This window comes from Egretta garzetta, unplaced genomic scaffold (genome assembly GCF_000687185.1).
Source record: "Egretta garzetta isolate BGI_Z169 unplaced genomic scaffold, ASM68718v1 scaffold2, whole genome shotgun sequence".
In the NCBI taxonomy this organism is placed as follows: Eukaryota; Metazoa; Chordata; class Aves; order Pelecaniformes; family Ardeidae; genus Egretta; species Egretta garzetta.
The window spans coordinates 4,713,687-4,735,041 of NW_009258894.1; the positions used below are offsets into that span (position 1 = coordinate 4,713,687).

Below are 21,355 nucleotides of genomic sequence, written 5' to 3' on the forward strand. Positions count from 1 at the left end.
CCCTGGTGGGAATATTTGTCTGCACTACATCATTTGGGAAGAATTAAATGTGAGCAGGGAACAGAGAAAGTGACAAAAATTATTTAAGCGGTTGCAGTCCCAAAGAAGCTCAAACTTAACATGCAGACTGATTCACAGCTCCCTAAAATTGTCTGTAAAGGGAAGGACAGCTTCTGACGATAGTCAGTTGACTCTTAATCTAGCAGAAAGCATGACAAGATCCAAGGTCTAAGCAGTACAGCAAGACATTTAAACCAGAACGGAGGCATCGCCTCTTAGAGGTATAGATAGATAAATAGCTGTCAGGCCAGTGTGCCCATTGTGTGCCCCTAACTTGGGTTCAGAGGACTTTATAGATGAGCCTCAATGTCTTGAACAAAGGAAGGGCTTGATTAAAGAATTGCTGTGTGGCACTGTGGCTTCTGCTCTCTGGGTCAGACCAGGTGACCTACTGTCTTGGAACAATTTATTTAGCTGTTTTTTTACAGTGTTTAAAAGGAAGACCTGGGTGCAGCCAGGCAGGGTTTGGAGCCTTGCCTCATGCCGTGAGGGTGGGCAGTAGCTCTGCTGCCAGCCCTCACCTTCAGGAGAGCCATTCAAAAACTGGATGTGTTTTTTCTTCTCTCATAGAAGCATTGCTTTGAATGCAGAAGGATTATTTTTCTTCCCTTCTCTTCTCCTCCCTCCATTATGGAAGGATCCAGGAAATGTTTGTCTGATCTGCGATGGGATAGGAATCGGTTACCGAACTCTTCAACTGAACAGCAGCGAAAGGCTAGTCTGAGTGTTGCTGTTCCTGTGCTCAGCCCAGTGCTTGTCCAAGGTGCTCTCAAGCCTCTTACAGCAAACTTCTGCTTTCTACAACTCCGTAGACACTGGTTTCAGCCATCACAGAATTATTGCTTTGCCCCTGTTCTCTGCCTCATACATGTGCATGCAATTTCTCTCCCATTTCCAGTTTATCTTTTGGAAACAACCCCTTGATCGTCCTCTGTCAAATGGCTGTAAAGGGATGCTACTTGCTTGTTGAGAAGCTTTGGACTGCCTGGGAATCTGCTTCTGGCATTGCTGGTGAGATACTGAAGAAACCCAAATGGCGTCGTCTTTCCCACAGGAAATTGAGGCAGAGGAGTCTGCCAGTGGCTATAGTCTTAATTTTTCCGTATTGTAATGAACTTGATGAGAGCAGGTGCTTATTCATGCGGCTGCTGGCTAGTATGTTAGCCGCTGTTTCATTTTACACATCGTAGTGGCAGGGGGTAATAGAGGAGCTGCTGCTACACTCTGATTTTGGGCAGTGGTGGCAGAGCAATTTTTGTTGGGTTTGTCCCCCATGCTTCTCACCCTTCAGCTGACGTGCAGCTGAGATGGCATATCTCTCACCCTGACAAATAGGAACAGTGTCTTCCTGCACGATCAAGGATTCAGGCGCTTGCAAGGCTTTAAACTACAGTTTGATTTTTAAATTTTTTAACTGTAAATGTTAATGAGGAAACTGTTGGAAGATCTCGAATGATTTGCAGGTTTTATTTCTCTGATTCCCTACTATGTAAATTAAAACGTTCAGCTATTGGACAGGTGTATGTTAATTTGAGGTGTCAAACTCCATCATGTGCCTTTCCAGCAGTAATGAGCGTTCTGTGGCTGCAGCTTGGTTAGCAATCAAGTTTATTTTGTATATAAAATTGATAATGTATTTTCTCTGACACAGTGCTTAGCTTTAGAAGACTGAGAGCCAAAAAAGTCAAACAATTTGGTAGAGCCCAAATTAACTTAATAACTGAAGATTAGATCTGTGCAGTAAACAGTCACTTTTACATGGTTGCCCTTCTGGTTATAACAGTATTTAAGAATCTTGCTACTATGGAAGTATGATCAGAATGAGATTGAATTTCTGGTAGAAGATTTAAATGGAATTTAGAAACAAAAACTCGAAACGAAGATCATTGGAAACTCATTGGAAAAATTTAAAGGAAAAACCCAAACTTTCAAAATTCCTTACTATAGGTGCTCTGGAATAGTTGACACTTTACAGAGTTTGTGTTTACACACGGTGGTTAGAAATGGTACTGGATCAGCTATTGCCTTTACATTTTTTTTTTTTTTTTCAGTGCCATACCAGTGCTATGTAACTGATGAAAAGCATGCCAGGTTTTTTCCCCAACCTTTAAGCTGAAAACTGTAGGCTGTAGACCACTACTGTTATGACGCCTAGATATGCTGAGACCTGGTCAGGTATCATGGTGAGAGGTAGCACCTCTCAACATGCAGACGTTCAGGAAAGCCAACTGCAGTGATTTTTGAGGCTTCTGAAGTGTCCATTCTTCATGGGTAGCTGTTTGGCCTTTAGGATAAGAGCTGAGATTTTATTGCTGCTATTATCCATAGTAAGTCCTTTGGTGCTGTAGTAGAACATGTGGTTGTTGTGGAAGTGCTGTCAATCTGAGATTACTTTTTTTTTTAATGGTGGCAGGGGGAAGAAAGGGTCATGGGATACCAGTCCAAGGAAGACCAGCATCCATTAGCTTAGTTATTTACAAAATTACTTTGCTTTTATGGATGTAATGTGCTTGGCTTGCATAAATGAGTATATGTAATTGGTAGCTTTCCATTGCGATGTGTTGCTTTACATGCTCTTAGTTAATACATCTATCCTAAATTTGTGTCAGTACATTTTTTGGATGACTCTGCCATGTATTTTGTTATTTTCTGAAGGCTTGGCTGAAGGACTATCAAGTCACTAACACTTGAACTTTTTAAATGCTGGGTACACTGGGGTTTTTTTCTGTAACATAACATAGAATGGTCTTGCCTTTTGAATTCAAGACTCTATTCTGGAATTTTGCTTCATCTCAGGGTAAGATTTTTACAATTAATGCTCAGATGTAAGGACAGCTTCTTGTGTTGTTGGGAATGCAATAATGTGTGTGTGATCAGGAAAGATAAATGTTAAACACAAACCCAAGCAGTTCCATCACACTTGTTTAGAATGTGCAATTGATTGGATTGAGCAATAAGAACTATTTTGCAACTTGATTATTGCTAAGTATATTCATAGTGCTTTTGAGTAATTTGCAATCAATTGTATGGTATATTGAGAGAATAAAAATGGAAGTGTGCAGATATTGGTGACAGTGACTTTAGCAACTCGGGTACATGAGATTATTGTTGATTTTGGCTGCTAAAAGTGAATTTGCTTGAGGCAAAATGATCACTTTGCACTTTAGTAAACCCCAAGATAAACACGTGGTAGTGTGTTATAATTGCTCTTAGATCATGTTTTATGTGATACTCAAAGCCTTTTTAAAAGACTGTTGTTAAGTCTCTGAACAAACCCTGATACCTTAGGGAATCAGAGCCAGCTGTCAGCAAGGGGGAATGACTGTTCTAGCTCTGAAGGAACCCTAATGAAGGGCACAAACACCCCATCACTCTTCTGTGTGGAAAGGACTGGAATGGGAAATCAGCTTCAATGAACTTGCTTGGGGAAAAAAGAGAAAATGGACAGAAATCAAATTTACAAGTAAAAATAAAAAGGCAGTTTCTGAAGTGATCTCATGTCATGGTTTTTTTTTTTTCAGAAATGTATTGAAAAAGACATCTCTAGCTTATAGTAATGTAGGCATTTCTATACCATTTCAGGGTGCTGGAAGTACTGATGTGCCTACTCAACCGCAACTGAAAGTGTGACTAGAATCCTAGAAAGAATTTTGGAAACTGCTAGTGTTTACACAGATGCCTGTATGATGATGATGATTTACTTGTGTCTCAAGGGAAGCAAAAAAGGCATCCTGAATTTCATCCAAATGCTTGATCACTCTGTGAAAGCCAAGGCAAAGGCTATAATTAGATTTATTAAGCTGGATGAAACTATAGTGCCATTGAACTAATGTCTGCATAGGTGTTACTAAGAGCAGCCTGCTAGATTGGGATTTATCTATTCTCACTTTAGAGGTCTACATCTGAACTATTCTGGTCATTCTGGTGTCCTTCTGTGGTGAAGTAACTGGCCAACTCTAGATGTTCAGTTCAGATGAATCTTATCCTGTCTACCTTTTGGCTCATTAGAGCCTTCATCAAATGTTCTTAATTCCTTGTCAATACATGAAGAGCAAGCGTGTTGGATCTTGCTCCTACTGCCTAGGTTGACATAGTAACAGGAGAGAGCTTAAATCTATCTGGAGAGGGTTTGTTAACATACCAAGTCAGTGTTGCATTTTTCCAGCCACGTTTACTGAACAAAATACTCTCAAAATGCCTGCAGAACACTGTTCTCAAGCAGTGGCTGTGGAATTGGGCCAGGGTGGCCTTTCCTCATGCTAGCTGGGATGCAGTGGGACAACTATTTAATGGTAAATAGTAAATGGGATTTAGCAGAGAGTGGAATGAGCTGAAACAACTGCTGCATCCCCAAACTGAAATGTTCTCAGCTGACTACTTGTAATTTCTTTTGCCTCCTGAATTGCAGCTAAAGGAGTTGGAGAAATAACCTTTCTTTGGGGAGGGAGGTGAGAGGAGAAAGAAAAGATAATGATATCAGGGATACTCTTCTGTGTGACCTCCTTGCTCTGGAGCATGTTTTATGCATCTGGGTTGGGATTTCCACTAAGATGCTGGATTATAATAAAAGTGGTGGGTGGTAGAGTGAGAAATGAAATTCCTGCTCTTTGTTTTATCAAACAGGTGCAGTGCCATACCTACACTGGATACTGCTGGTGTGTGACACCTGATGGCAAGCCTATTAGCGGCTCTTCTGTACAGAACAAAACTCCTGTATGTTCAGGTACTGTGGGAGTGGCTTCAGCAAATAATAATTTGATAACCGAAGGGGGTTGGGGAGAATATGACCTGTTCAGAGTACTTAATCTTTTCAGGTGACTTTGCCAGTTTACCCGATTTAACACTGCAGTTGTGCTTCTATCTCCCTGCGTGCTTCCTGGCATTTGGGAGCTGCAAGGGAGCTTGGACTGTGGCATGTCCACCCTGCAGTTACTGACACTCCTGCAAGGCTCACTGAGAAAAACCACTAAGGTAGCGGCCTGTGGTGGCCAAGGCAAGAGTTGCAGTGTTGCTGTGTACACCAAAACCAGAGATTCCTGTAATGGATGGGATAACTTTTTTCCGTGAGCTGTATTTTAAAGAAGTGGTTCTTGGGTTGTATTGAGTGGACCATGGAGTCATTTTGCCTGCAGAGTGACGTCAGTTAAAAGTTTGATAAGGTGGTTCTGTGAGAAACTGGTAGTTGTTGACTACTAGCTCCCAAATCTGGGGTCCTGCTGTTATAATGGATTCTGGGCTCTCAGCCTGACACTGCTCTGTCGCCCTATGGTTTACTGGGCCAAAATCCATCATTTTCTGTGCTTAAAACAGAGTGATGTTTGGTTTTTTCTCTCCACCATTCAGTCTGGCAGCCCATGGTTCAAATGGAATGAGGTTGGGCTCTAGATTTTTCATATGGCCCTGCAGTGTTTGCCCTTCAGAAGTGAGCACAACAGCAGTCAAACTTTTGTGTTTTTTTAATCCTTCTCACTTTATTCAGTGTCCTCTTGGCTGTAGGGTGCTTTGTGGTGGTAAGTAAATGTAGTGACTTGCATGAGGGTTTAAGCTGAGAGGGAGAACTGTCTGGTAACCAGTGAGTCAATGTAGCTTGAGGGGATACTTGGTGTTTCACAGGTACACAGAAAGAAAATAAGATTAGTATCCTGTTTTTGTGTAAGGTGAAATGCTACAGTAATTTGCCTTAAACCTCAGAATGTGACTTTCTTCCACCGTTCCCAGTATATGGTTTTGGTAGGGCACGTTTTAGCTTTGTTGATCTGTTCATTTAGTCTTGAGCTGTTTATAAAATGTGTTACCAGGAAAGTAAACTCATGGTGTATTATAGAACACACAAAAGTTAGGCCTGTGATGACTAATATTTGGTATGTGCTTCCTACCTGTAATACAGCAGTAGATTTGAGATGAACTGATCTGCAAGTGAAAGTGCCTGGGCAATAGAGTTTATGTTTAGAGTTTGTCTTAACCAGACTCTTCAGCCTGTCAGAGCTGCCACCTTTGAAGGCGACTTTTGATCCATGTTTCCTGAAGGATCAGTAATCACTGAAACTGTTTAGTAATGGCGCACAGAATAATCAGTTTCCTGGCAGTAAAGCTATTCCAAAAAAAAAGGCAAAAAGCTCATCATAAATCTTTATATACTTTGATGATGGATTTGTTCAAAAAGCTTTTATTATCAGTTCACGTTTTAGTGGAAAGCTGTATGTGAAGCACTAAAGCAAACAGCAGAAACAAGTGTAGAATTGTATTATATATTATATGAAGATCTAAGTTATATTAAAAAAACCCAAGATGTGTTCTATTCAAGCACATGCCGAATCTTATTCAGTGTCCCTTTTCAAACAGCTGGGGATGTTCAGGGGTTGGTTGAAATCCATTTTCTGCAAATTGTCCCACTTAATCCCTTTCCTTTAGAATACTGCCCCTTGCATTCCCTGCACACTCTCCCCACCTGTTTTTGATTTGTTCTTCCTGACATTTGCCAAACGAAAGAAGTGACTCTTATTGATCTTTCTTTCTTGCCCTTGGATTTATTCCAGGTTTCTTACTAGCATGCTGCTCTGTTGAGCTCTTTCAAATCACTGGATCCAGCTACTAAAGATTTCTTGTTTACCCACATCCTGATTTAACATCTTAATGCATAAAACTCTCTTACGCTGTCCCAGTTGGTTGAAGCCACAGGCTCTCTGAATCCTAAACTGAGCCGTTGGCAAGTAAAACAGGCACTTTGTGGGTTGAGATAGTGACTGTATTAATGTGACATTACATGTTCTGTGTGATCATGCAGCATCTAAATAGATGGTTTTTTTCTTTCTTTTTCCTGCCCTTTAGGTTCTGTAACTGATAAACCATCAAGCCAGGGTAATTCGGGAAGGAAAGGTGAGTGGAGTCCTGTGCTTCAAGCAACTTGTTTTGTAATAGCAGCTGCCTAGCCAAGTCCCTTGAGATAACTCAGAACCTGGGTTCCTAACCAGCTTGGTGTGTGGGAGGCTTATGTACCTTTAGACACCCCCTGCCCTCCCTTCAGTAGGAGGAATAAGATGAGAGTCCGTTTGTGCACTGCTCTGTGGAGTAGAAAATGGTGTGCTCTGCTCTGTGCTCGTCAGCTGAGATGTAGTACACGAAAGCAGAGCTTCCCAAAGGGGCAGCTGGCACAGAATAACCTCTGCTTTTTCACCTTGAAGTTAACTACTGAGCATTTCTCAGTAAAACCCCTAGAGGTTAGGAAGGCTATCAATATGACTAGTACACTGGGAGGCAGGAGTGCCAATGTCATGGTTGTGGCTTTATATGTATTGAAAGTTTTTTTTAACAGAGCATAAAACCCTCTGGCCAGCTGGAGCAGCGCTGGATTAAACCCTAGCTGTGCTTGGAAACCTCACTCTTCTGCATTAGGCATTGGTGGTCCTTCTTCTTTACACTCCTTTCTTCAGTCCTTGCCTTCCCTCAGCAAGGCACTAGATGTGTCATCGTTCTCCTGTGTGTATTTGTAGCCCTTCTCTGTGTCCTCTGATTTGCATTCATTGAAATAGTCTTGGGAGGGGTGACCACTGAAATATACGTTGATGAGCAGTCAAGTCTCTTTAGGCCTTCTGCACACCCTGATTTTTCAACCCTTCTCCCCTCTACCCCCCATTCAGAATCAACTTTTGAGTTTGTCTCCTTATTACAGGAAAATAGTGGTGAATGCATCCTCACTGCTGCTGGTGAGGATGAAGGCTGTTTCCTGGGAGGAGTTCCTGTTTTGATATCTGAAGCAGAATTTTTACTGCTAACTCTGTAAATCAATTATTCGTGATACTTCAAAACACAGGAAGATGCCTACCTTGATGCCAACACTTTAATTTGAAGAACGTCATCCACAGTGGGACTGTCAATGCAGTCCTGAAAACACTTAAAGGGAATTAGATTGCTATGTTCAGAGCAGTGATGCATTTTGAGCATATCTGCTCTCCAGTCTGTTGGTTTTGTATAGTAGCTTAGGGAAAAGGTAGGGAGAAGGAAGATGCAAGTAAAACTACTCAGGACTGAGTGCTGAAGTCTGCTTCTTATTTTAGATAAGGGTACGTCTCTGTAAATCTGTAATTACATGTTAATGTATAATTGGCACCTGAACACATTGTTATCATTCTGTTAGTGCAATCGTTGCTAGTCTAGCCTGAAGTACAAGCAAATCAAGTAGCTCTTGAAATCTGCATTATTTTTGAGTGTGGGTTGTTCGTAGGCTTCCTACCTGAGTAGTCCTGGTCTGTTGTTCTAGAATTGGAAACAGCTGACACTGGTTTTCATAAGAAACAGGAGCAAAAGGGGAAAACATCTGAACTTGTTTTTCCCGCTTCACCCACTTTGTTAACTCAGAGGTTGGAACATGAAAAAAAAAGAGAACTGTAAATGGTATGAATTAATCTGAAATTTGTAACATAAATTGATTCTACTTGGTGCTGCATGTGGCATCCTGTTTCAAGAACGGTACGTTTGGTCATGTGGCTGAAGAAACATCCTATGCAGTAGCTGCCAAGAAAAGGAAAATGTTTCCTTTTGGGCCAGCACGCTTCAAGCAATGATATAAACTTTCTGTCCCTTCTAACTCTGAATCTATTCATATCTGTTAGAAGCCCCTACACAAGCCACTTTGGCCTTCCTCAGTCATGTTGGAAAAATATTTGTGGGCAATTATTAGTAAGTCTTTTAAAACCAAGAGGGCTTTTGGAAGCTGAAATGATTTGGTTTAAAATTTGATGGATTTAGCATTACTTTTTTGGCTAGCAATGAATGCCTAATCTTAAAAATGAATTTGGCTTTCTTATCAGTGTTTTTTCTTTACTTAAGTTACCTTGATTCAAAATTCCACTATTGGGTCCTGTTGTAAGGATGCTGGAACCAAGAACAGCCTGGCTTCCCTGAAGCGAGGTGGTTGCTGGAGGTCTGGCTTCTCTGAAGACTGGTAGCTAGCCAGCATGCATATAACCATCCATTCTAGCTGAGTGTTCAGACTTTCTGTAAAGATTGCTCTTTGCAAGAAGACACAAAGGGGCAGGATGAGGAGGAGTCCAGCAGGAACTGTGTTAGTGATGACCTTTCTGTTGTAGAGGCACATCTTGGAAACTTCTGACATCACTTTGGACAACTGCCATCTGACTCAGGAGCTTTTTGGACTTTTCCCACTGCACAGCAGTCTCCTCTCTCCATCCCTGGATGAGGGTCTCTGAGTCAAAGAGCATTATCTGGCACAGAACAGGCACTCTCAGGAGGAAAAGGAATAGCTGAGACTCTCAAAAGTGATTTCTTTTGTCCTATTCTCATACAGGAATGTAAAATATGGAACTAATAAACTTTGTGTGATGCTGTTGCCTTTCAAGTCTTTGGGGCAAAGTATTTTTTTGGATGGAGGTTGCTCTGCCTTAGAAACACTGCAGATGAGTAGGTTTAAGCTGTTGGGTAATAAATGAAAAGAAGACTTTACTAGCATATTAGCTCTCCTTTAGAAGAGAAGAATTAAGGTTGGAAGGAGGAAAGGGCTGGTTATCAGTAATAACTCTTTCAAAATGTTTTGGCCTCTTTTCCATCCTGTTTAGCCCTAATTTCTGGGGGTCAGTAGGTAAGATGGAGTCACCAGGAGATGTGAGATCACATGTGATTTCATTCACAGGCTCTCTCACTACTGATGAAAAGAAAATGAAATGGATTTATTGTCACGTGGCTTGGCATGTAGTTCCAGAAGTGGCTCAGTGGAGCTTTCTACAAGAAATCCTTTTTATTTTTAAATCCCATGCTCTGGTTGCCCATGTTTACATTGCTGCTATTGCTGTATGATGCAATGCCAGTTACTCATATGATTTGCCCTGTAGGGTAATTTAAATCAAATTAAATTGGCACCAAACTTAAAACTTTAAAATAGAACATATTGATTTGTTCTGTGTCTGAGAAGTGCTCTGTTGCTGGAAGGCAGAGCAGACCTGTGCCTGGGGAGATGGAGGCAGGTTTGTATGAGGTGGAATGGAAACCTGGGTTCTCCAGGACATGCTCAGTGTGCAGACTTTGCAGCTCAGACATTTACCACTGTTCTTTCTATGCTGAATTCAGCCTGCAGGTGAAGAAAAAGTTTCCAGGGCCTTTGTCAGGGAATGCAGTTATTCTTGGGTGGGATTAGGGTATCCAGAACCTGCAGATTTCTGTTGCTGTCTGTTCCTTATTCCGTCTTGTTCCTTGTACAATCCTTTTTCATAAGGAGCTTCTTGCACTAATTTACTCCAGTTGCTGCTTAGTTTGAAAGGATTGAGAGACTTGGAAGATGCATGCTGTCCCCTAGAGGGCTGGATCTCCCCCCCCTCTCTCCCACTGGGAGGTTGTTAATGTTTTAAGAATGAGTGAAAGACATCCTTGGAGCCAACATGACTGGATTTCTTCCCTGCCTAAAGAATGCAGAATGTTCCTTTCCAGGCAAAGCGAAATTGTGCCACACGTTTGAAACAAAACAAGCAAACACAAAACAAAACATTATTTTCTTTATGTGAGGAATGCTGGGGCTTTAGGAGCTCAAAGCTACAGATTTGGCATATTGCAGCTATGAGTAGTGTCTTTTGCAGTCACCAAGCAGGGTTTAAAAAGTAGGTTGGTCAGGAGACAGAGAGCCATGTCATTGCTTGTCTTCATAAAGTCACTTGGTCTTCCTTCTTAAACCGAGTGAATTAAAAGTGAGAGGTTGAAAATGAGTGAAGAAAAATATCTAAGCGGGGATACTGGTTTGCTGGTGGATAACCGTTCTGGACACTTGAGAGGTGGTGTGCCATTTTTAAATCAACTGAATGAAGGAAATGGGAAGGGAGGCTTGGTTCTATAACCTGGGATTAAAAGTTGATGCAAGTACAGGGTAAATATGGGCTGGATAAACTGTCAGTGTCAGTCATGAGCAGTCTTGAGTGGTATGAACTCCCTTTTTTTTTCATAAAGTCTCGTGCACTGCATAAAGTTCCAGGCCTGTTTTGACTTGCTTTGTTTCCCTATTGCAAAAGCTGGCAATAGCATCTGCAATTCCTTGAACCTGGGGCAGGTACAGTGATGGTGAAATGTAAGCTCTGCTGGTCCCACAGAAGGCAAAGCCTGGGCTGAGCTCGTCTTACGCTTGCTATCTTACATGTAGACATGACTCTTGTATGGAGTTGCGAAAAGCTTTGCCCCAATGAGTCTGCAGCCTACAAGAAAACACTGAAGCAATTTGAGGAACCTAAGATGAACAACGTAAAATTCCTGTCAATTAAACACCTAGAATTGGGTTCCTTTTTGTGGGTTTAACTGTGAGAAATGGGCTTGAAGGCAGGCTTCATTGCAGGGAAATTCTCCACTGCAGTTGTGGGCAAGTTGGCCCATTCTGTGGCTCTCTTCCTGCTGGTTTCCAAGAGTCTTACCTTTAGAAAATGTTAATGGCCTAGTTGTGCAGTCAGTAGACTGAGCAATTTGAATCAGTAATGAGCCATTAGTCTGAGTCAGTAATTAGACTGAGCAGTAAGGGGTGAATGCTCTCCTCAGGCAAACCCAAGTGGAGAACGACTTGTGCTGATGTAAATAAATGGAACTGTTTGTGCATGGAGACCTGGAAGCTTTGTCTGCTGGTGGTAAGAAGTCAGGTGCAGCTGGCACTAATTCACCTGCTGCCTGCTCGCAGGGAGGGGAGCACGCTGCCTCCACAGTGGTTAGTACGTCTCGGAAGACAGGTAATACCTTGACAAAAACATCAAGTTGAAATGTGACCAAAACCCTAGACTGGGACTTTGGTCTTTACCTTCTCCAGTTCTTTCTGGATTCAGCCAGGTACTGATCAAATCTGAAACAGAGCTGTGCTGTTACACAAGCCAAGCTTCAAGTGTCCAATTATTCCTGCCTTTCTAGCCTCTTAAATACTGAGTAAATGCTTTGTGATGTCTTTAGTAGCTTGGGGAGGATGTAGGAAATGTAGAGAAATATTGTATGACCTTAATCAGTAAGGTGAAAGAAATACAAGTTTACTGAGGCAGTCAAGTCAGTTAAATGTAATTGTAGAAAGCAAATAAATGTCACAGGTATGGCAGCTTGTAGTTTGCCAATATTACAGATTTTTATAAGATAGAGAGAGAACCTAGCTTTTAACTGGGAGTTGTGATCAATTTTTGTCAGAATACAGGAATGTAATTTTACAATACTGTGTATACTGGATGACTTTTCCAGAGTAGAGCAATGTTCTAAGAAACACTTAGATATATGTCATAAATCAAACAGATTTTTTAAATATTAAGGTCTAGAAGAAAAAAATCTACCTCAAATTTGCTACATAAGCAGTAGAATTAAAAACAATCCTTTTGGGTCCCAACATCACTGACTTGTCTGAAATTGTTTAGTTTTCATCGAGACTTTTTTTTTTGTGGGCCTCAGAACATATGTATCAAATTTGAGGCTGAAGAAATTTTCATTGGCAAGTTTAAGCAGAAGGCAGATTCTGTTTTAAAGTGCATTTTGTTTGATATAATGCAAGAATTCGGCTTTCATCTAGAGAGCAACAGTTCTAATCGGTAGGTTAGTCTATATAATATGACTTAATAAAATTGTAGTTTACAAGTGTTATTATAGCAATCTACAGACTACTCATGTCTGTAATGTCTTAAGGACAGCTGTAAAGGTTTTTAAATGATTAAGTCACAGTATTGAGCAGCCTGGTGAGTAGATCTAATAAGCAGACTAACAATTGATTAAGCAACATCTGTTAAGGTATTATTAACTGTTTATGTGCTATACACGGATTTCTGGTGTTTGACCAATTACAGCTTGCAGAGAAATGGAATAGTTCTGGGGTCTGTGGGTTGTTTTTGTCATTTAAATACTTTGTAGCTATGTGGCCTCAACACCTTTTCTTTTTTTAAAGAGTTGTTAAAAAAATTCTTCCCATGCTCTTTGAGTGTCTGGATCAGCATGCCAAGATGTTGTACTGTTATGCTATGTATTTCTCTAGAACCTTTAAAATAGCATCATTATAACTTTGAAATTAATAGTCCTAGACTTCCTGTCTTCAGTAGCTGTTTCTTAAAAACAAACCTGAGGATAAATTGGACAAATTGCTGGGTTTGCAGATAAGTGAAGCTAGAAGTTATTTTCTTGTACCAGCCTAACATGACCCTATTTTGTTTGACTGTTCGCATCCTGCAAAAGACTCTAGACATCTGAATGTTAGTGGTGTTTTCTTTCAAATCAATGCAATGCACCAGGAAATTTACTTTGTTGTGGGTGCAGGGGTTCATTTGAGGGACTAGAAGTACTTTCCTTTCAACTCCTTTGCTCCATGAGCTCCCTCAAGGTTTCTCTGTAAGAGAGAGAAACTAGGAAATTGTGATGGGAAAGCTCAAATGATTGCAGAGCATGTGTGCTTGTAAATAAGATAGGGGGAAGCTGGAAAGGCAACCACAATGTTTGTTCAAGTTCCTGAGATGGTACCTATGGGAGTTAATGCTGCTTTAGAACAGATCTAGCTCAAATAATAGCTTCCCTTCCTGTGCTCATCTGGGTTTTTGTTTTATGTTGACAGCAAGGGAGATGTATTGCACCATGCTTTGATAAAGGCTAGGGATGGGAGAAGTCTTCCTGACAGACTGAATTTCTCTGGGCTGTGTCCATGCCTCTTATTATATGTCACTGTGCTCAGCTTGGTGCTCAGATTCTGATGGGACCTTTAGGTGCTGCAGTAAAGCAATTCTCAAGTGTAAGGACTTGACAGGTTTCATCTTGACTGTTCCGCTGCTCAAAAATATGCCTTTAAATGATGATGGTTCTTAAGATCAGTTGTCTGAGGCTCGTTTTGAACAGTCAATCTGGCATGGTAGATATCTGGCAGTCTGTAACTTTGAGGAATGACCTTCCTCCTCTTAAAATAAAAAGATTTTAATTTTGAGAATGTGGTGTCACTTGTACCCTGTGTACTTTTTCAAGACTTGCCTCTGTGCATACCGATTTCCTTCTGAAGCACGTTAGATCATTTGGAGGTCCTTCTAGCACTATTCAGTTACCCTGCCTATCTGCCTCCCTCCATTCTTCCCATTCCTTCTCTCATATAGAAAAGGCATTCCTTCAGTTTCATAATCAAATCAAAAACTACTTTAAACTAAATGCAGATCTGGGGGTGAACTAGCTGGGCCAGTATAGTTAGAGAGCAGAGTTGTGCTCACCCACTAAAGCTCTGAATCTCTACTCTTAATGATCCTGGGGAGAAAAAAACCTGCAGAAACAAGCAGTGAAAAAAAAAAAATAGTTAGGTTTTTCCCCCTTCCCTCATTTGCACACATGCAATACAGACATAGCAGCGAGTTACCCATTCTCTTTGCCTGCAAGGAAATGAAAAGGCGTATTGTAAGCCCAAGACTAGTCTGGTTGTCAGCCAGGAATTAGTCCTTTAGAGGAGAAAGGGAGAGGGGCTGGCGAGAGAAGGGGCTGGGCAGGGGGAAGGGGGAGCTGGAAGGGGGAAAGTACACTTTGAGATGGGTTCAATGCACATGGCTAGAGATGGAAGGGGTCTTGTGCTTCCTCAGCATGCAGGTGTTGGTCAGGAGAAAGGAAGGGAGCTTGTGTTCTTATACACGGGTGTGTGTCTGGGGGAGCAGGGTCAAAAATTTAGACTATTTACTTAATCCCTTGGAACAGCTTTTTTCTCTTCTGTTTTCTTTTTGTGTTTAACAGACTGCTTTACAGGGGACACGTGTGGTAATTAACACATGCAGCTGTAGGGCTTCAGCCATATGTCTGAATTTCAAATGGCCATTGATCTGGGAAATTTGCTGCTGTCTCCACCCCCCACTTATAGGCTGTATTCCTTGAAGATGTGGGGGAATTTATAGAGTCTACCCTGAAGAGGCCAGAGCTGGAAGGAGAGGAGTGAAAGGGAATGTGTGTGATGTTGGGGAGAGAGGGAAGAGAGACTCTGAGATTCCAAAAGCAGCCTTCATGCCCCTTGCCCCAGGCCGCCATATATTTCAAGTAGCTTCTAAAATGTTCCCAAAGCTAGGGATCTGATCGTTACTCATATGAAGCTTGCATAACAGTTGTTAATTTTTTTTCCTCATTCAGAAAAGCAGTCTAAGATCAGAATCACGGTGTCCTTGTGGGCTTTTCAGATGTGCTCCCCTTTCCACAGCTGCAGGTATCTGGCCTCTTACCCAGCCTAGAAGTGGCAAGGTGGAGTTGATTGTGGACTCCAAGCAGCTTTTTGGGAGAGCTAGTCAAGGAGGGTGTACGTGTGTTGCAGGGTAAACAGAATACTTTACATCAAAGCAGAGGCTCCTGAAAGAAGATGTGATATATTGTACGTAGAATCGAACCAGAGAGGCTAAACTAAATGATCATATGGTGGTGGATGCTTTTGCCAACTGTGATCAGGCAGCTGTTGACAGTGCTATAGAGCTTTCTGCAAACTTCTTTCCAAGTTTGGGGCAATGTCAAGTGCTAAAATCTTGCTATGAGATTTAGTGTCTTAAGTGAAGTATTTCTATGTGGGAAACTTTTTTGCTCCCTGTTTTATTTCAACTGTCACTCAAGGCAGTGAGCCAAATGGAAGATGGTTCAAAATTAAGGAACTGTGGTTTAAAATCCTGCGATATCTATCATACTTGTAGTACTTACAGGGTGAGATAAAAATGTATTCTTCTACCAAGTAGGAAGCTATATAAAAAAAAAGTAAGCCTCTCTTCCTCCTCTTCCCCTCCTTCGATCTATTTTTAAACTTTCTCAGTGCTGGCTATTGCTGATTCCTTGATCTCATCACTCACTCCACAGCGCAAATATTGCTGGCACTTTAGAGGTGTTTCTGCTCTGGGAAAAAAAAAACAAACCAACAAACATTCCTAATAGTGTGTACTCCAACTCTTGCTGAAGGGGGACTGTGATTTACCCAGCCCTTTGAATATTGCTGCTCTGTTTTCCTCTGTTCTGCCTGTCCTTCTCCACTTTCCCTGTGAATCTCAGTGCCAGGACTGCCTGGAGCAGCCATGTACTGTACTGTCTCTTCTGGCTCACCTCCCTTTTCTCCCTTTATTACTATGGACGGTGCTCCTTCTTGGGACACAATGGCCTAACATCCCTTCTGTGGATTGGCATGACCTTTTCCAAATAAGTTGGTTGTAGGCTATATTGATAGGCACTTGGATACAGCTTTTGTTTACACAGATGCAGGGCCTAGTTGTTCTTTATTCACTGCATATTACAGCTGCTCTATTCACTTTCAATTGTTTATCTCCTCAAAGAATAAGGTTATACCTATTCTTCCTCTCCTCTTATTACCTTGATCCTTTTCTCCAGAGAAAAAGGGAAGTGCTGGATTTACAGCCATATAATTGCTGGGTTGCATTTACCACAGCAAGCCTTGTCTATGCCAGTTGACCCGTGAAGGTGTGTGTCTGGTCAAAATGAGCCTTGGAGACTCCGTTTTGAAACTGAGTGCCATCCCCACAGCCAGCTGCCATTGTCCATTAGGAAATATGTTACAATTCTTCAGCAAGCATCAGGTAGTCATGATTTTTGGTAACAGGTTGGTTTTGATGCTATGTTTTATGACCAGTCCCAAAAGCCATCCAGTCCCCTTGGTTCTTTTAGCTATTCCTCCACTTCTCCTTGGGTATTTGTATCAGTAGGGGGATGACATTAGGCTTTTGAAGGACAGCCAAGTATGCAGCTGAATGAAAAATATTCTTTGCTTCCATAGGGAGCCTCTTTCTGCAGCGTATGTAAGTTCTTTAGGTTTGAAGGTATTCCGATAGCCTTCCTGTGTGTCATTGTAGCTGAGCTTTTTACACCACTGAAATTGCTGCTGGTACGTAAGGAAAATAGCCACACTCAGTGGTGGTTGCAGGTTCTCATCTTCAGCTCTGCAGAACACTGCTAGAAGCTGTGAAACCTTGGTCTGCTATGACAGGCAGGCTGTGATCCACTCTGAAAACCTACCAGGTGACCAAAGTAGAGCCAGAAACTGAGCTGGGCTCTGAGCTTTGCTCCACTTCTCATTCCTCAACAAGCAGTTGAACTGGAGTTTTTTAACCATGCATGTGTGGCTGGTGAGGATGGGCTTGCATCTTGTGTGCTGCAACATTCTGTGTTCTGAGATTATCTGCTGTGAAATAAACAGGTTTACATGTAAGTGTATGGCACTTACATGTAGCATTTCTAGGCAAGCTGGACAGTGGGGCTGATGGAGTCTAGGCCAAAGAGGGATTTTAGTGCTGTCCCGGCTGCTGCATAGCTGATTTCATGAGGTATATGAAAAATACAAAGGAGGATGAATTCTGACACAGTGGGGTTGGGAAATGTGCTTGTTTTTCAAGATGAAAGTATGGCATAGTTTATACAGTCATTAAGAAATTACTTTTTTGATCATTATCTCAGCTGGGTGGCAAGAACAGCAGCAGGATAGAAGAGATGCATCAATACCAGGGAAATAGTGCCTTTTTCCAAAGAATTGCAACACTGCCTATGAGGGAAGGGAGGAACTCAGCTCAAAGGGAGAAATGATCAAATCTGATACTGTGGAAATGGTAGATTAACAAAAATATATTACTTGCATCTTATAGGTCCCTCGAGCCTTTGAATGGATGATAATGAGATTCTTTTAAGTTTTTTCCTTTTTTTTTCAAAAGATTTTTCCCCTGCTCCTGGCAATTTGAGCCACTCTGGGAAGGAATCGAAGGTTTTGACTTTAAATCAAGACAATTAAAATCATTGCCAAGCCAGATGCCATTCTCTTTAGGGAAGGGACATAACTGAAGGAGTTAGGGCTTGGTTCTGTAGGTCAGGGCTGATGACAACAGGGTGTATTTCTAAGTCATACGATGCCACGTGATTTCTGTCTAGCTTCACAAATAAAACTGCTGTGGGGAGTGTTGGGGGAGGGTAGAAATAACAAGTCTATGAAGATGGCGGGGGGACAATGCCTTCACAGCTTGAGAGTCATTCCACATTGATCAAAACAAAGCTTTTTGTGCAACTCTAAACTGGAGATGATCTCAAACTACTCTGACCTTTATTACCTGCTTCTCCTTTGTAGCAGATAAGGTTCAAAACTGGCCTTGGATGTTTATTTTCGCATTGCTTCCAAATCTTTGAAGAGACCTGTTTTGCCTTTTGGGTAGGAATTTGGCTGTGGAGTCTGAAAATTGTAAAACTGCATAAAGTAAGCCTATGTTCAATGACAGGTCTTCTCCATCCATGCTTCCATGCACTTGGCCTTAGAAATAGCCTATTAACCAAACTGAAATCTGATCATCTGCTTCTCTGCCCATCTGTTATGGACAAATTGCTTTGAAAGAAAAGAAGGTCTTGGTATTGGACTTTGGCCCAAAAATGAACTGAAAACGCTAGTTAAGCTCAAAACAGCAGGACTGTGTGAGGTTCCTTGTTCTGAATTACTTCATATTCAGGCTACTTGAGAGATACTGCTGCTTCTTGTCCAAAGCTTCAAGCCTGCAGAATTGGTTAAGACTGCTGTTTACTGTTCACAATTTGGAGAGAAACTGGCTGAAAACGAAGAAATCTTATTTCACAGGTTTTGGACCCCTTCTTTATTACTTGCTAGAACAACAGAGAGATCAAATAAACATGTGGCTCCCTGCTGTCCTCCCAAATTAGTTGATAGCACTGTAGTTGGTAGCACTGGGATCTTAGCTTGAAAAAGGGGAGAGCAAAGCGGGGGTGTCTCAAGTTTGAATTAGGTGAGTGCTCTAACTGCTGACTTTATTCTAAGGTTCTTGCTTTGTCTTCTGCTTGGAAGCATGCCCATATACCTGAGGGAAAAATATTATTTGGAATGCTACATTTCTATGAGTGGGTTAAACCAACAACTTTTCACAAATACTGAAGCAAACTTACATCACTGGAAAGTTCACAACCATCTCAGCTTGATTCTCTGAGCCTTCATAGCTGCTGCTTGTTCCTGGAATAACATGTATGTCTCCCTCAGCACTGGCACCAAAATCCATAAAGAGTTTTGCCATCAAAGTGATAAAAGAGGCTTAGTGTTCAGTTGCATTGTCCTCCATGCAGCAGTACTAGGAAGATTTTTTTTTTTTTTTCTTCTCCCCAGAAAGGTTTGCATAACTTATAGAAGTGAGTCAGGTATTTAAGTGGTAATTACCGTAGGGCTTGGTTCAACCTGCAAAGTTCAAATCTGAATCTGGATCTGAACTTTCCCAGAGGCAGGGGGTGTGTTTGGACATTGTGTTGGTTTGACCTATTACAGTGCAAGCTCTGAAATGCAGGTCCAAATGTGGACTGGGATTCTGTATCTTCCCAAGTATGAGACATTCAGGGCCACTTGTTTTGGTTAAACTGACTCCTGTTAAATGATAGATAATTGGAAATAATAGAAAACTGAGTCTCATTTTGGGGAAGGTGTCTACAGCATTGTGTCTGAAGGGTAACATCTTGCTGTGCCTTTATTTATTAAAAGGAGCTGTTTGCTGAAAGCTACAGAGAGTGAGAATTTAGAGGGCAGGTTTGTTTTGGCTAATTACTGTAGAAGTACTTTGAGAACTTAAGCAGTAAATAAGGACTTTGGATTTTAGAGATATCCTATCTGAATCTCAGGATTCAATGATTTTAAAGCCACTGAATCCCAGAGCATCACTATCAATACAGCGTGCTGCTCCAGACCCCTTTTGACACGTTTGCTTTTGAGGGACCAGGCCCGGGAAGAGAGAGCTCTTTGTTTGCTGTCAGAATAAACTCATTGTACACCCAGACAATTAACTCTTCAATCGACTTGCCAGCCTCTGTAAAGCACTCCAGTCCCCTCTCTGTCTATCTCCAGTTCTATTCAGGCACTTAAGCACACCAATGTTTTTTGTTTATTATTCTGAAAAAGTCCTTCACAAGAATAGTCAGAGCGGATCAACATTGTCCTCCCAGCAGCATTTATCTCCGCCTGGCAGTGAATGTGTCAATCAGGAATCAAAAAGCCAAACAGAGGAGGCTTTGAATTGTGTCACGGGGGTCAGAGTTACTTCCAGCTGTCTGTGCGTGGGATAGGCTTTCTCGCAGGGCGAGGAATTGTGCTGCCATACAAATGCACTGACTACACTGGACCACAAAGTCCTCGGGGCTTGAGTGGCTTTTTTTCATGTTGACGCACCTGCGAGGGAGATGTGAGGAGGGAGCAGAAGGGGGGAACTAATGCCTTCCAGAAGGCGCAGGGAAAGGCTTCTCATCCTATCTGGATGATGCCTGGAATGCAGTGTTGCAGTAAACACTGCCTGCGTCTGTACAGCATACAGAATAGTTGATGTAGGAAGGGAAAAATCACTTCAGTGACAGTGCAAGCCAACTTTTGCAGTTAAGAGCTCCTTAAGCCATACAGAGCTCTTTCATGTTCAGCACTGAGGCACATTTTCATCTTTTTAAGCAAAATTTTCCATGCTTTGGTCCATGTCCAAGTGTTTGTGCATTGTTATATCCGAAGGGAGCACACTGTTGCTGTTTCTTAAAATGAAGGCAATGAAGAGTGAGAACTCGCTTTTGCTAATTTGGTTTAAAAAGTTGGGTTTTTTCTTAACAGCTGTGGGATCTCCATGCATAGAACTAGAAAAGGGTGTGAAAACCTGGCAGGGAAGTCCATCTGCACTGGTGCATTTCCATTTCAGCTGCTTGGCAAGAAATTATCTTGATTTGGCTGGATTATAAGAATTTCACATTTTTTTTGGCATGACTGCTAGCTTTCTGCATTTATATTGGCGATATATGTTTCTGCATAAAGGTTGCATAGACTGTTAAATAAATTATGACTTGCTGAAACTTTCACTTGATGTAGAGAAGGATTGTGATTAAGGCAACAATTTGTTCCACCCCTACAATACTGGAAAGGACATGTATTTTTGTGTAGGACCCCTATATAGTGCAAACACAGTTTTTGTTGTCTTTTTAATACTTGAAACAGCACCCCCAAGCCAGGGGGTAATACACAGAAATGTCAAAGTTGTAAAATTGCATCTTCAAGGTTCAAGAACTGCACAGATACAGGGAGCTTAAGTTGACCTGTCAGGTCTTTGATGCATCTGACCAGAGTTACTAAAGCTGCAGAAAGGTGTATGTATGATTTAAGTCCCTTAGGAGTGCTCAAGCCTAGGAAACCTCTTCTCTCTTCCCGTTGGTTTGACGGGCTTGCTACAGGTGAGCTTTGCTACATGGAACAGGACGTGCTAAGAATTCACTCATTGTCCTGGCTACCTGTGCTCAAAGTTGCCTATTTAGCTTCAGCTATGCTTTGTGATGCCTCACCCCAAACCAGATGACAGTAAGTGAAGGA

The 21,355-nt window shown here is 41.7% G+C and overlaps 1 protein-coding gene across 1 annotated transcript in view; it reads left to right on the forward strand.

The window, feature by feature from the left end:
* The window catches only part of SMOC1 (SPARC related modular calcium binding 1), an 85,217-nt gene that overhangs the window by 14,458 nt on the left and 49,404 nt on the right, over window positions 1-21,355 (forward strand). Inside the window, exons 4-5 of the mRNA XM_035889796.1 lie at window positions 4,684-4,783; window positions 6,889-6,936. Of these exons, the coding sequence (XP_035745689.1) occupies window positions 4,684-4,783; window positions 6,889-6,936 (148 nt within the window). The remainder of the gene's footprint in view (window positions 1-4,683; window positions 4,784-6,888; window positions 6,937-21,355) is intronic.